The sequence below is a fragment of the Anabrus simplex genome, chromosome 7 (genome assembly GCF_040414725.1).
Source record: "Anabrus simplex isolate iqAnaSimp1 chromosome 7, ASM4041472v1, whole genome shotgun sequence".
Taxonomy (NCBI): domain Eukaryota; kingdom Metazoa; phylum Arthropoda; class Insecta; order Orthoptera; family Tettigoniidae; genus Anabrus; species Anabrus simplex.
Window position 1 is genome coordinate 174,949,927 of NC_090271.1, and position 15,551 is coordinate 174,965,477.

General features: G+C 39.1%; 1 protein-coding gene across 2 annotated transcripts in view; it reads right to left on the bottom strand.

The window, feature by feature from the left end:
- The window catches only part of l(2)34Fd (lethal (2) 34Fd), a 169,564-nt gene that overhangs the window by 22,461 nt on the left and 131,552 nt on the right, over positions 1 to 15,551 (bottom strand). For both annotated transcript variants that reach the window (XM_067151474.2, XM_067151473.2), the window contains 2 exons: positions 2,655 to 2,917; positions 2,452 to 2,548 (listed from right to left, as the gene is read on the bottom strand). In XM_067151474.2, coding sequence (XP_067007575.2) covers positions 2,452 to 2,548; positions 2,655 to 2,917 — 360 coding nt within the window. The remainder of the gene's footprint in view (positions 1 to 2,451; positions 2,549 to 2,654; positions 2,918 to 15,551) is intronic.

Genomic DNA, 15,551 nt, shown 5'->3' on the forward strand with positions numbered 1-15,551 from the left:
TAAAACTAAACTAAAACATGGAGAGTATAAGACGTGAAGTGCCAACAGTATGTTGTGTGTAAAGTGGAAAAATAACAAGGATGTTTGCTTTCTCACCACTAAACTGGTGGAATGTTGTGATTTTCTCATAAAAATAAAATGTCATGTGTATATATCTTAAGGGAAACAACATTGATGTTATGTGTCGGTAACTCAGATAATTGAGTGGAGTGGTTTATCTTCGTTTGTTTCGTTCTTTGAATGCTTGAATTGCTTGGTGTGTGTGAATGTCAGTTGTAGTCAACAGCTCATAATAAAAGGATGTGTGTGATGAAGCTGGTGTTTCTATGGTATAATTTGATTACCTAAACCGGTGTAGTGAGTAGAAATGAAGATATTTCAACAGGAGAGTATGATTTAAACCTAAGAATTTTATTTTTGTCCGTATTGAACTGAGAATGGAAGATAGGAAAACTTAAAGGGTCCACCTTTTCAATACAAAAAATGTTATAGTTTATTTATAACATGTATTTGCACTTGGAACTAGTTTCGACGCTGTTTGGCGTCATCATCAGCCAAAAGAGTATGAGACGTGAACTGCCAACAGTATGTTGTGTGTAAAGTGGAAAAATAACAAGGATGTTTGCTTTCTCATCATTAAACACAAGTCAACTGACATGGCAGGCAAACTCAGATGACAGAGAGGACAAACCCCTGGGGAGGAAGTTATAAAGCCCAAGTGTGGCCTGAATACCAGAAGGGAATGGAGGGGTCGACCTTCAGGATCAGATGACAGCTCTACCTCCTACTTACATGCATTTTCAATTCCTTCACTGTGTATCACAAGATCCCTGCTAACAGAAAGATGAGCTACACTGACTTCAGAACTAGCATTGCACAGCAGGTACTAGAGACTGTTCAGTTGCTGCTGTGGAATACTCTGTTTGAGGTCAACTTCCGGCGTGCACCACCCCTACCAGATTACAAGCTAAATCATTGGCTCACTTTCCCATACATATTTCCCTTACAGAGAAGAAAACTTAAGTGAAGAGCTACATCACACTCAGCAGACCTAAGCTTATTGTTTTATTATCATGCATGCAAATTTTCAGAAAGAAATATTTACTGGTTGGTTTTGTATGATTTTCTAAATAATGTAGGCCTTTGCTGGCGAGATGTAGTGTTTACAGTGCACTATATCTTCTGGTTTGGGCTATATCAAATTTGTTACTTTCATTGACCTGTCTCAGTCTCATCCTTGGCTTTGACAATATGAAAGTGACTGAGATATGAGTGATGGTAGTGATGCTAGTAATACCATTGCTTATGCAGCCAGTCCCTGTTATGAATGGTGTGAAAATATCGCTCATAGGGTCGGTTGGTGCATGCATTTCAGTGGGCTCGGCAGACTGATATGTAATAGAAACGGCTGGCTCGGCGAGGAAAGCAACGGGAAACTACCTCACTCCTCATTTCCCTAGTACACCTCTTCAGTGACGCCTAGGCTATTTATGACAGCTGTTGGCGGAGCTGCAGAGAATCAAACCAGCCTTCGGGCTGAATAACCAACATACACATACACATACACATTGTGCTGACAACTTCTGTAGAGAGGCATTTAAATGTGATTTCTCAGTGAACTGTTGTGGTATTTAAATACAATGCACATGGGTTAATATAAGGTAAGTCCTACTGAAGCTAATCACGTGATGAAATAGCCCTCTTCCTCGATTCCAAAATTTTGCAATCTTCCTTTTTTTCCCCCGGAGGAATGATTGGTGCCACTTTACGCAAGTTTCACTGTGCTATTTAAGTTTAGAAAAGGAGTTAATACTGTCTATGAAAGACTATTTTGACCAAACGAGTTGGCCGTATGGTTATGGTTGCGTAGATCTGAGCATGGATTTGGGAAATGACGGATTCAAATTCCACTATTGGTAGCCCTGAAGATGGTTTTCTGTACCTTAATTACGGCTACGGCCATTTCCTTCCTACCTTTCCCATGCTTGTGTCGCCGCAAACCTTCAATGTGTTTGCGCGACGTTTGACCACTAGAAAGACAGAAAAAATACTATTTTGAAATAGTGAAACAAATATGATATTCTTACATAAGGCAGTAATGGTGTTATACCTCGTTCTCATGTTAGCCACCGAGCAAGTGGTTGTGCATTTTGAGTTATGTAGCTGACAGCTTGAATTCGGGACACAGTGGGTTAGAACCCCAATGTCGGCAGCCCTGTAGATGGTTTTCCATGGTTTCCCATTTTCACACCAAGGTAATGCCGGGGATGTATCTTAATTAAGGCCAGGGCCGCTTCTATCGTTGTTATAAGAGCTATCTGTGTGAGTGCGATGTAAAGCAAAATCGCAAAAAAATCATATTAGCCAGAAACAATCAGATGTCTAGTGTTCATCATACATTTAAGAAAACTGGTTGACAATAACTGTTATGGAAAATACTTATGGTCTCACCTTTTTAATACTGAAAGTCATCTCTCTGTTTCCAACTGAGCCAATCATTCGGACAGTTGACTTCCCTTCACTCTTTAATCTTTCTCCAAGAGGAGCACTGAAAAATAAACAAACCAGTAGTTGCAGTCACAGACATACAATAAAGCCATTATCTTGAATAAAATCACAAGAGAAAGAGAGAGAAAAAAATTTTAATAACATACCTGTTGCGTTTCCTCTTTATGCTTCCCGAATTGATGCCTTTGAATTCCTCCCCTTCCTGCAGCTCAAAGAATTTTGGCTTTCGTGTTTGTTCCATAATATTATTATCACCTTCAAGTTCTTTATTTGCATCTTCTTCATCTTTCCTTCGTGACTCATTCCTCAACAAGCGATGCTGACGTTTAACCTCTTTCGTCCATTCACGATCATCATCAGAACTAGAATCTGATGACTCTTCTGAGCTTGGTTTACCTTCAGGCTCTTCCTGAAACAACAATATATATTCACATTTCAACAAGATAAAAAGGTTTCATGACCTTTATGTACTAAGGAAGGCTTGTTTAATTGATCTCTCTGATTTTCCGGGCTGAGCCTAAGAACGACATATAAGCACTTCCAGACTGAGGATCTGTAGGGATGGCCCGTCAGTGAGTATTTCCTTGCGCATTCTCTTCATGTGTCCCTATGTGGTTCTATTGGCACCATACCATCTAAGACTTCTTTCCTCTATCCTATCCTGTAATTGTTTCAATTTGCACTAGTTCTGTAACCTTCTCATTTCTTATCTATTTTCATTACTCCTATTATGTTCCTAAAAAATTTCATGTCACTGGCCTCAATCCGGCTTTCTCTCTTCCCCTCACTACCCAAGTTTCTGAAGCATAAGGCAGTAAAATGAAAAATCAAATTTAGTAATACTCTTCAATAATACGAAGTTTCAACAAATTAGGATATAGACGGATAGTGCAGGAGACTAAGAATACTCAAACTATTTCCTCTTCCCTCCGTCTTTCTTTAAATCGGTAGAGAATGATACATTTTTTTGCTGAATAATGTATCGGCAAAGTGCATACTTACTTTCATCCTTAAACAGCCTATTACTTCCATAGTGTCCATAGAAAGTTTCTCTCAAGTATCCCTGACCTACTAATAAAAATTTCCCTGACTCACGAAAACTGAGTGACAAGTTAATTCGCCGAACAGCATGTTTTACAAGGAACAAAAAAGGAAATTCCAGTCTCCTCCATTCCCATAGATGGCCTAATTCTCTCTCCACTTCCTTTTTCTTTTTCAATTATTTATGGGAAAACAATTACACTGATGGCACTTTACATACGTATAAACAAATATTTTAATGGTAACATGTAACATATACCTTTATCTTATCATTTCCAAGGAATGAAGTACAACTAACTTGTTAATAGAGTAATTCAAATATGAAAATGAAACTTTTTACCACAGCAATCTACTACTATTTCATGTGAATTTAAAGCACTCTTGAGATCAAAAGCAATTGATTTGTGTTTCTAATGTAGGTGAATATAATGAATTCCAATTAATCTACGTCTATATTCAAAACAGTTTTCAAATTTGAAAACAAATCAGTCAGGAAAGATAGGAATAAAAAAGAAAAGTTTGCACTTATTGAAAAGATTACTGTTTTTGTTTTATGTTTTCTAGAACTATTTTCTTCCTTTCAATTTCAGCATCCTACTTTTCTTTTTCAATTTTCAAACTTTTCTGTTTTTCCTTCAAATCTTTTAAATGAAATTCAGTTTTCCTTTTCTCCATTTTCTTCTCTTCCTCTTCTGATTGCTTTTCTTTTCCAGGTATAACTCATACCTTCTTCTTGAAGCTCAAATCGAGGTCAGCATACTTATATTCATAGTAACATTCCTCGAACCACCAACGTTTCACACTATCAAAAATTATTCTCTGGGATACAAGTGGTTCTTCTAAATGATTTTTGACTCATAAATGTTTATTGACAGAAAAGACTGTCTCAACAAATGCATTACCATGGGATAAAATGAAACAAAGTTTCATTACAGACCAAAGATCTTCATATTTCTCATCTTCTCCTAAAAGGTTGTAGTAAAATTCATCCAATCCCAAGTCATCCGTTCTTTAGAAATGAAGTCATTAATTTGTATGTTGATTCCTGCATTGTTCTGAGCTTCCTCGGTTAGCAGACAGAACTGTTATATGGCCTTTTCCGCACTTTCATCACATATTCTTGTATGGCTCAGCGAGTTTTCAAGAACGACAATCCTTTTCATTGCTAAACTGGATTTGTGCAATATCATTTTAGGGTATAGGGCATTGAGACCCCTTGCTAAATGTGATTTTAGAGGACTTTTCTCTCTGAGTTTTTCTAACATGGTGATTTTTTAACTCATTTTTACAAGTAATTTTTTTCCTTTTCAGAACATTTAACTTGTTTGAGTAAGCTCTTGGCAGCATAACCAATATCCACTTTTTCTACTGAAAGCAGATTGGCACTATCTTGTAAGTCTAAATATTTTAACTTAACGTATCCACAAAGACGCACATGAAATGCTGTCAGTGGGTACAATTATTTTTATTCACATATATACACAAATTAATACACACATAACCTTAATCACCGTATCACAAAACAAAAAACAATTCACTTGTAGGATATCAACAGAGCAGCCATCTTTAAACAGTTGACAATTGACACCGAATACCACAGAGATAACAACCTTGAAACACAAATATAACAGATGACTACTGCTCAATTCAACATGGAGACTGCCTCAATCGGCATGTCAGCCACGTGATACAGTAACTTCCAAACCACAACAGTAACTCTCAATAACTAACTTCACCGCCAAGATCATCTCTTTATACACTACCAGTCAAAAGTTTTTGATCACCTATGCACAAAACTAAATACTTTATTTTAATGTACAAACATATTGTAAAAACTAAATAGACCAACAAAATATATATTTTCTCTCTCTATCATTAAGTAGAATACAATATGGTTTATATTTTAGCCTCTTCAAAGTATCCACCCTTTGCCCTTCGAACAGCTGCACAAACTCTTGGCATTCTGTAAATTAGATTTTGTAGTGTTTGTGTAGATATTGCAGTCCAACAGCTCTGTAAATTATTCCATAGCACTTCAACATTAGATGACCTCAGTTTTTGGACCTCCCTGTTAAGTTCATCCCATAACAGTTCAATGGGATTTAATTAAGTCTGGTGACTGACTTGGCCAAATCATATTTTTCAGTTTGCCACATTTCTCTTTCTATTGACATACCCTCTACACAATTTAGAAGAATGTTTCAGGACATTGTCCTGCTGCACAACAAACCCACGACCAATAAGCCTCTTGCCAGATGGAACTGCACTGTTGATCAGTATCCTGTAATATCCTTCCTTCTTTAATGTTCCATTAATTCGCACTAGATCACCGACTTTATCACCCGCAAAACATCCCCACACCATAACCAACCCTCCATTATTCTTCACCGTAGGTGTCACACACTGACTCTTCATACGTTCTCCATGAAGTCGACGGACAAACATTCGACGATGGCTCCCAAATACTTCAAATTTCGATTCATCCATGAATTACACCTTGGACCATTGCTGCATGATCCAGTTTTTATGTTGCTGTGCCCATTGCATCCTTTTCACCTTATTTTGTGTCCATAATAACGTTTTTTTGGCCGCTATGCACCCCTTTAAACCTCGTTCACGAAGATGGCGTTGCACTGTTGAGACAGAGATTGGAGCAGCTCGCATATTATTGACTTCCTAGCGAATTTCAGGTGCCGTACAAGTCATCTGATGTTTACTCTGTATGATGTTACAAGGGGTCTTCCAGATCGCAAAACACTTGCATTGGCACCGGTTAGCTTGAACAGCTGCAATGTATACACCACTGTAGATTGGGCTACGCCAACTTTTGTTGCTATTGTCCTACTAGACTACCCTTCGTGATGCAGAGCTACAATTACAGCACGTTTTTTAGTTCCAATCTCCTGCTTCCGTCCCATTTGGAGCTAATATGGTATGCACCTGATCAGATACCCAAACACACTGCCAGCTGCACACAGTGTACTGAAAACTAATGTGAAATGCTTGCTACACAGACAGCTGAAGGAATGAGGCCTATTCGAGTGGACACGTCTTGGGTCAAGACACGTCAGTGTTGTTGTGGTTACTCATCAGCGACCCTCCATACAGAGAACCGGTCAAATACACAACAGAGTTGTTCCGTCTTTACATGTTTATGCTTGTTTTATTATCAGAACAGGGCTATGATAGATTATGTCACAGGTGAACAATGTAGTGGGAGTGGAAAAGAATTTATTTGTAAAGTGTGGTAATATGTTTTATTTGTAACGATCTAACCTGTACAGTGTAATATTTGTAACATATGTATTTGTAAATAGTAGATTTCAGTTCTGTACTTACTGGAAGTATCTAGAAAATTGTTACATGAATTTTTGAACAGGGTGTGTTGCCTTTTGTTGGTTGTGTGTTCTAAAAGGCATTTTCTAACTATTCTGGAAATGGAAGATTCGCGAACGTGTGTATTCGAGAAACTTATTTAAAGTTCGCGACTGAAAGTAGGAGTTGTGATTGGTGAATCTAGGTGGAGATAGGTGGACTCATGCATTCTGATTGGCTACTCCAAGGCCAGGGTTTACCTTTATAAGAGCGCGAGGCACCTTTCGTAATTAATTCTGTCGGTCTTGTCTTGGCCTGGTCTGCCTTGGTCTGTCTGAAGTTTTACGTTGTGTGCGACGCCTCGCTACCGGGATGGGCCACCTTCGGGTAAGCACTCTTGAATTCCGTTCCGGCTAAAATTTCCGTAAAGTTTGGTTGCTTTTTCGTATAGGAGTCTGCCCTAGCCTAACCTAGATTCGCCAAATTAATTATTTATGACGCCTTAGCTTCTCAGTTGGGCTTGCCTGTTTGTTTTCGAGGCATTCCCATTTCTTGTTTCACTAAATATGTAGATTGTAGTTTAATACATTTACCTTGCGGTTTGCCTCTGGTAGCTCAGTGTCACTTGATGTACGCTAGAGTTTTGGAGAGTACGTTTATTTCACTGTAAATTGCATTGTATAACTGGATTTGTAACTAGATGTATAGTTGGTTTGAAATTTTGAATTTGTAGGAAGGTATTATCAAAGAACCTTTAAGTTATGTATATCACAGAGCATATAGTTTGTAAGTTGCAAGTTGGTGGATTTTGTTCGGAATGTATTTGTAAAATCCATTTGTAAATAATATTTTTCAAATTTAGGGATCACGGTTGCTTATTTCGGAATCTGCAATCTAAGCCATGTCCATGCCCTCGGTAGGTCCTAGGTCCTTCCACCTTCCTGGTTTATCGTCCACTAGTTGGCCCTACTGATATTTACGTTGTCGGCAGAGATATGCGTAATTTCAGCTAATGTTTCTCTGAGTGTGTAGTGTTTGGTACTGTGTTTAGTGTTTATTACAAGCGCTGTAGTAATTAGTGTAACCGCTGTAATAAAGGTCACAGATTATTTAAAACTACATCTCTGTTTTAACCACAAAACCATAGTTGTGATAGGTGATCGAAAACTTTTGACCAGTTGTGTACATACATGGCCAGATTTCTAGAAAGTTACATTACAAAAAAGACTACCTTCATGAAAGTTCTAGAGAGCATAATATATGGAATATTCTCCCTTGTTCTCGACCAGTTACCATTCTGGAAATTACAGTGTGTTTCACAATTACGGATTACAATCTATATATCAAGGGTATGCCTTTGCTGGCGGGACCTAGTGTTTACAGTGCACTATGTCTTCTGGTATGGGCTAGAGCAATCTTGTTACTTTCATTGATATGTCTCAGCTTTATCCTTGGCTTTGACAAAATGAAAGTGACTGAGGTATGAGTGATGCTAGTAATGCCATTCCTTCTGCAGCCAGTCCCTGCTATGAATGGTGTGAAAATATTGCTCACAGGGTTGGTTGTTGCATGCATTTCAGTGGGCTTGGCAGACTGATATGTAATAGCAACTTGTGGCTCGGTGAGGAAAGCAACGGGAAACTACCTCACTCCTCATTTCCCTAGTACGCCTCTTCAGTGATGCCTAGGCCATCTATGACAGCTGATGGCGGAGCTGTTGAGGATCCAACCAGCCTTCGGGCTGAGGACTAAACATACATACATACATACATACATACATACATATCAAGGGTTATGAATTTCATGTTGTTGGTCCATATTGAACTAAGATTACATACAAATTATAAACATAAAAGTTTTCCTCATATTCAATACATAGTTTTATTTACTTGCCTGCTGCCATTTCATGATGGATACAGTACTTTTGTATCCATCTCTTGGCACAGGCCAGAGTAAAGTGTAGCTTCCACCGAAGTCCCAGTCTCATCCATGGCTGTGACAATATGGAAGCTGCTGGGGTATGGGTGGTGCTGAGTAATGACATTCGGAGCACGACTAGTGCATCTGAGTGTTATGAAAGGTGTTGCTCATAGGGTCAGTCATGCTGCAGTAGCACTTTCTGACCCAGTGAGGAAAGCAATGGCAAACTACCTCACTCCTCGCCTTGCCTAGTACGCCTCAATTTGGTGCTGCCATTGGTTTTTGCGGTTTCCTTATAACCACATAACCTTTGGTGGTGCTATTTGAGGATCCAACCAGCCTCTGGGCTGATGACCTAACAGACAGACAGTTTTATTTACATTGCGTAAATTTACATTACATGGGACTAGTTTCAACCCTACTCGGGGTCATCATCAGCCATATATAAAAACATACAGAATATTTGACGAAATCCTAAAACATGTTTCTAATGAGCAGTAAGAACAGTGAATACCAGATTAAAATCATTGTAATGATAAATTTAATATGTTACTGATCGATCTTTATTTTCTGACAAGGTAAATGTAAAATTTTCCGGTCTAAATGAAATATTAATAGTTATAAACTGCACAGAAATCGTACTAAAGGTCTTAATAATTTTTATTACAAACGATAGAAATCTTAATGTAAAAAAAGGGTCGATACAATGAACATGTAGCTGCCATGGCCTATAAATCTACAAAACATTTTCTCTGAAAATAAACATTCCTTTCTTCTCAAATTGTGCTGGAAGTATTTTCAAAATTTGTTCTTTAGCTACTGTATCCTCATCAGGGATGTCAGGGAACACAAACACTTTTCTGCTGATTTTATGTGGGCACAAATATTTGATATCCACATCCCTTGAATGAATATTTGAGGCCACACCAAAATACGTCCACGTATGTTCTTTGTTCCTCAACTTGTATTTATAATCTGCAACAAGGAAAGCCTCTTCTTGCAACACCAGAACGTCAGTACCTTGGTCATAACCTTCATTGTGTGTTTCATCGCATTCATTTTCACTGCAGCTGCCAGCAATATCTCTTGTTTCTGCACTTGCTTCATCTCGGCGGAAGTCACGGCCATAAATCGACTTCCCAGCAAGAACATTTCATTCGCGGCGGCGGAAAGTAGGAGGTTGTAATGGAGGGTAACCAGCTTTCTTGAGCATTTTTTTCTTCTTAATTTAGCACTGCTTACCTACCAATTTTTTTTCCGGATGTAACTTACTTCCTGCACTTTATTTTGTAAAGTGGACCAAGGTATACCACACTAATTCAAATACTTTCCTATAAGCCAACTTGCCAATTTTAATATCACATACGGCTTTTTCTAATAGTTTTGTTTCATAATTACACCTTGACGTAGCTCCTTTCAGCCTCTGATTAATTTCTAGGCATTGTCCAAAATCAACCAGACTGCTTTCCATTTTCAATAAAATGTGTGTAAAACGCTACTTTTCGCTAAATCACACCAAAATTCCACAAGAATCGCTTATAAACACTTTAGTCAGTTGATCACACTAAGAACCATAGTTATATTGCATACCGTCTGGTCGCGACAATCAAAAGTATCTGCTTAATGATAATGCATGAACTTTCAATAACGCCAGCGCACACTGAAAATTTTCCAAAGTATGAAGACGACTCGTAATAAAAAATGCAGAACGCGGGAAACATAACCTCGAGGTCAAACTAAAACGCGCGCGGAAGTGCAAAACAGCGGCGACTCGATGCTACGCAACAGAAACTGGCAAATCTACCATAATGTCCGAAACCACCTCTGTGTCCGAAATCTCATCATTATGTTTTTCTTAAGTTCTTCAAGCAATGTACAAAGGTAAGGCTCCATAGGTTTCTGACTTTTGAATCTTCTGAGGAAGGTTCAACATATGACAAAATACTTCTAACAGTACTTAATTTAAGTAGTGGATTCTTCACAGCTTCTCTAAGGTACTGAACGTTTGTATTGTGTTTTTCAGTGTACTCTTTCACAAATTTGTCAATGTGATCATATATCTTAAGAGCTTGATCAGTACAGCGCCCATTTTTCAACCATAAGGAAATGCGGTGCTTGTTGTTATGCCTGTATATTTAGCATGTCAAGCAGAACTATCTTTACAAAGATTGTAAAATGATGTGAAAAAATGAAAAAAGTCCCAGTTTTCATGGCTCTATTCACAGTATGCAAACTGCATAAGCCTATATCAAGAAGAGATTTGTCCTTGGGGTTTAGCACTTGCAAATGATTTTCAAGTTTTTTTAATAAACCTGAGGTTAACATTCGGCCCTTCCATTGAGACTTGCAAAATGTTTCCTAAAGGTAAGGAGACTCCATGTATAAACACATCTAATAAGTGATCTGCAGTTCCCTGCCTAAAAGTACACAATTCAAATACCTCGTTGCAACTTTTTAAAGATTTACATCGGCTGAAGCCATATGGGCTCTCCAGGTTGTCACTGAAAGTATGTCTCTCAACTCTTGTGATGAAACTTCTGCAGCATTCAAAACAATGTTCCCAGACAGTAAAATTGCTCAAAACTTTACTATGAGCAAGACTAATGCTTGCTATGTTTGAAAAATTACTTGAAACAGTGCTCTGACTACACTGTCTGTTTTGATGAATCGTTAAACAAATTTGTCCAAGAGGACAAAGGGGCTTGTGGTTTTGACCAATTTTACTGTCTGGGAACATTGTTTTGAATGCTGCAGAGGTTTCATCAAAAGAGTTGAGAGACATGTTTCCAGTGACAACCTGGAGAGCCCATATGGATTCAGCCAATGTAACATCATCATCATTCACACAGGAAGTCTTTAAACTCATTTGACTCGTTCCTGGCACTGCAGTGGATGTAGTGCTAACTCTTGGCTGAGTATCTTCAAGTGGAGATGGAGTAGAGGTATGCTTTGCAAAGAAAGAAATTGTTAGCTGGGAAGACTTAGCTTTTATGCATTTTACAAGAGCAGGTCCTTTAGCATGAGAAGTGGCTGCTTGTTTACCCATATTACTAAGTTTGAATGATTTACAACACACTTTACAATATGCTGAAGTTGCATCATTTACCAATATGTCCAACCAACCACTCAGTTCGGGAAACACTTGACTATCTATCAAAAGTTTATTACATGTACATTGCTTGTTAGCCACTGTCAAGAGTTTCTAGAAAGCACCCTAGAACTGAAATAAAACAGAATAACATAAAAATGGTTGAAAGAAATGACACAAGGACACAACAAAAAATTGAAAAATTGTTGTGCACTTCTTGTGAAAAAATACCTGAAAAAGAAATGCTACATTAGCCTGGGTTAGAGCAAACTAGAGCCTAAAAATATCCCATCAAATCCATGATTGGGGAAGATTTCCCTGACTTTCCAGAATTGTTGTCTATATCCCTGACTTTCCCTGACCAAACATTTTTTTCCTGACTTTCCCTGACTTTCCAGAATGTGGACACTATGTGCTTCGCTCCACAGTTCTAAAGATTAGAGGAGAATCTGACCTTTTGCAGGGAAGATATGTCCTATTACTTGCTAGTTTTGTTCTTTTATACTGTCCTTGTAGATATTTTTCTTTCTGGCAAAAAAGAAAAATTAAACTTAACAAAAAATTTAGAAAATTCATGGAACATCTTAAAACAATCACTTGATGAAAAATTGAAGCTGAAATATTTATATTATCAGGGCTAAAAGTGAGGTTTTATGTACAAACTGAAGAAATTTCCAGAATTTTTAAACAAATATTTGAAACACTTTTGCCTTGTAATGTACTATATTTTATTTCAAACTATGTTGAATTTAATAATTCAAATAATATTAAGATGAACACATTATGCTTAGTTCAGCACCCACCATTCAAACACTCAACACCATCCATTAAAGAATCAATATTGTTACATGTCAGGCTTGTGGTAGGGGCTTGTGAGTCAGATGATCGGGGAACTCCCAGCCAGGCTGAAGGACGGGGCTGGCCTTTTCGTGTGTTGTTCTCGTCGGTTGGTTTACCTGTGAGTTTCAGGGAGATGCAACGAGAATGGAGGCTAGCCAGGGACAGTCAGTCAGTGTTGGACTCTGTGGTGGAGTCAGTGTTGGACTTGGAGTCAGTATTAAAGTCACTGTGGGACTCAGTGTAGAAGTCGAAGTTGGACATGGTATGTTGGGGTTTGGTGGCTGGGCTGAGGGCGACAGAGGTGTTGGCCGATGCTAGTGTTCCACTGAGGTACGAACGAGGCTTTGTGGTTGTTGTTGTGTCAGAGTGTCCAGCGAGTAGCTGGACTGAAGTTGGCATATGGGGCAGAAGACTGTGTACTACCTTACAGTGTTCTGTGTGTGTATTTCTGTGGACTGAGGACCGCCATGAGTCAACGATTGAAGCAGCTATCGTGAGTGTAAATGGATCTGCGTTAATAGTTGCTGTTGTGAGTATTGTCTCAGCCACATAGGTCAATATGGGTGCATAACATTTTGTATACTATCTCTTTACACTTCCTTGGCACTTCCTTACTCCAGACAAGGTTTCTTACACTCTGGTAGTATGCATTGCCCTATTGCACCCTTTTGCTAATCACAATGTCTAGCCTTGTATTCTCCATTAATTCACTCTCTAGGTATTTCAAACTGTCAAGAAATTCACGGCTTTGACTGCCAATTTTCACATTACCTTTCCCTTGTATTTCTCCTCTTGACATCAACATGGTCTTGCTTTTCTCTGTGCTAATTTTCATACCATGATTATCAATTTTCTCATTCAGTATATCAAGTTGTTTTTCTACTTCTTTGCTATTCATTCCCCAGATCACAGTATCATCTGCAAATAATCTCCCTATTCCCATATGCTTCCTTTATCTCCTTTGAAATTCAATCCGTAACCAATTTTTTTTTTTACTAGGGGCTTTACGTCGCACCGACACAGATAGGTCTTATGGCGACGATGGGTTAGGAAACGCCTAGGAGTTGGAAGGAAATGGCTGTGGTCTTAATTAAGGTACAGCCCCAGCATTTGCCTGGTGTGAAAATGGCAAACCACGCAAAACCATCTTCAGGCTGCCGACAGTGGGATTCGAACCCACTATCTCCCGGATGCAAGCTCACAGCCGCGCACCTCTACCTGCACGGCCATATTGCCCAGTCCCGTAACCATTAGAAATAAAAGAGGCGAGAGCCCACACCCAGTTTCATTTCTAAACCATTCGATCTTTCCAACCATAGACTGTACGTTGTTGACACAGTGTTTTTTACATTACTTGCACCATTTCTAAAGTTTGTGCACCCAGTCTCTTTTTGACCAGGGTTTCCGAAACCTTCTCCTTCAGAACACTATCATATGCCTTTGTTAGATCTATCAATGTCACAAACAGATCCTTTCTATATAATCAATTCTTTTCAATAAATTTCCTCATGCTGAAGATTGGATCCTCTGTAGATCTTCCACTTCTATGAGGGTAATCCCAAAAATACGGCCTCCTATTTTTTTATAAATACAGAACTCTGTTCATGTGGCTGTTGTTCACAACATTGTGAAGAGTGTTTCCCGCGCTCGCATATAAACATGCACATGCCATGTAGAGGCACTCAGTCTTGGCTTGGCAGCCGTTAAGAATGGAGCTCTCTTTGCATGTTACCGCCAAGTGCGAAATGCGCGCAGTTATTTGGTTTTTGAACGCACAAGGTACTGAACCGATTGAAATCCATCGCCAATTGACGGAAGTGTATGGTGAGTCGTGCATGGATGTCAATTCTTCTCGTGCATTGCATCAACGCTTTGCAGCTGAACAAGACAACTTTTTGGACTCAATTGGCACGGGTGACGAAACCTGGGCATTCCACTTTACACCTGAGACCAAGTAACAAGTACGCCAGTGGCGGCATCCCTCTTTTCGAAAGCCACGGAAATTCAAGCAAACACAGTCTGCCGGTAAAGTCATGACAACTGTGTTTTGGGATTGAAAAGGGTTATTGTTGGTTGACTTCATGCCCGCTGGGACCACAATTAATGCTGATAGGTACTATGAGACCCTGAAAAAACTCAAGACGGGCAATTCAAAACCGGAGAAGAGGAATGTTGAGCAAGGGCATAAACATTCTCCATGACAACGCTTGCCCGCACGTCGCCTGGCAAACGTTGCTCTCCTGCTACAGTTTCATTGGAACATCATCACACACCCACCCACCCTACAGTCCCGACTTGGATATTGCTTGGAGCAAGGTCAGGGCTATACGGTGGGTGATCCAAAACTTCCCACCTGAAAGATTCAATCAGTTCCCAAGTCTGGACAGCAGTATTAGGCCTTGCGTTATTGCGAGCAGTATTAGGCCTTGCGTTATTGCGAAGGAGCAAAATTCCCTGTCAGCATGCCGTGATTTTGTTCTGAACCACACATCAGAGACCTAGATACATGAGGAAAATCCACTGAGAGAGTATTGTGAATCTCCTGTTTTCATGAATTTTCATGTCAATTGCAGTCACCAAATCTTCTGTGATCACAGATAGTCGACCTGAGCGTTCTTTGTCATAAACATTTTCATGGCCACTTTTGAACTTTCTTACCCATTTTTGCACTTTACTATCTCTCACTGCATTATCACCACACATCTCACAAAGCTGATGATGAATGTCTGCAGCCGACATGTTTCTTGCACTCAGAAATTGTATTAGAGACTGTATCTCACACATGGCAGGTGATTCAATAATCTTGAACATTTCAAAGATGCACAGCTCAGCGTTCAGG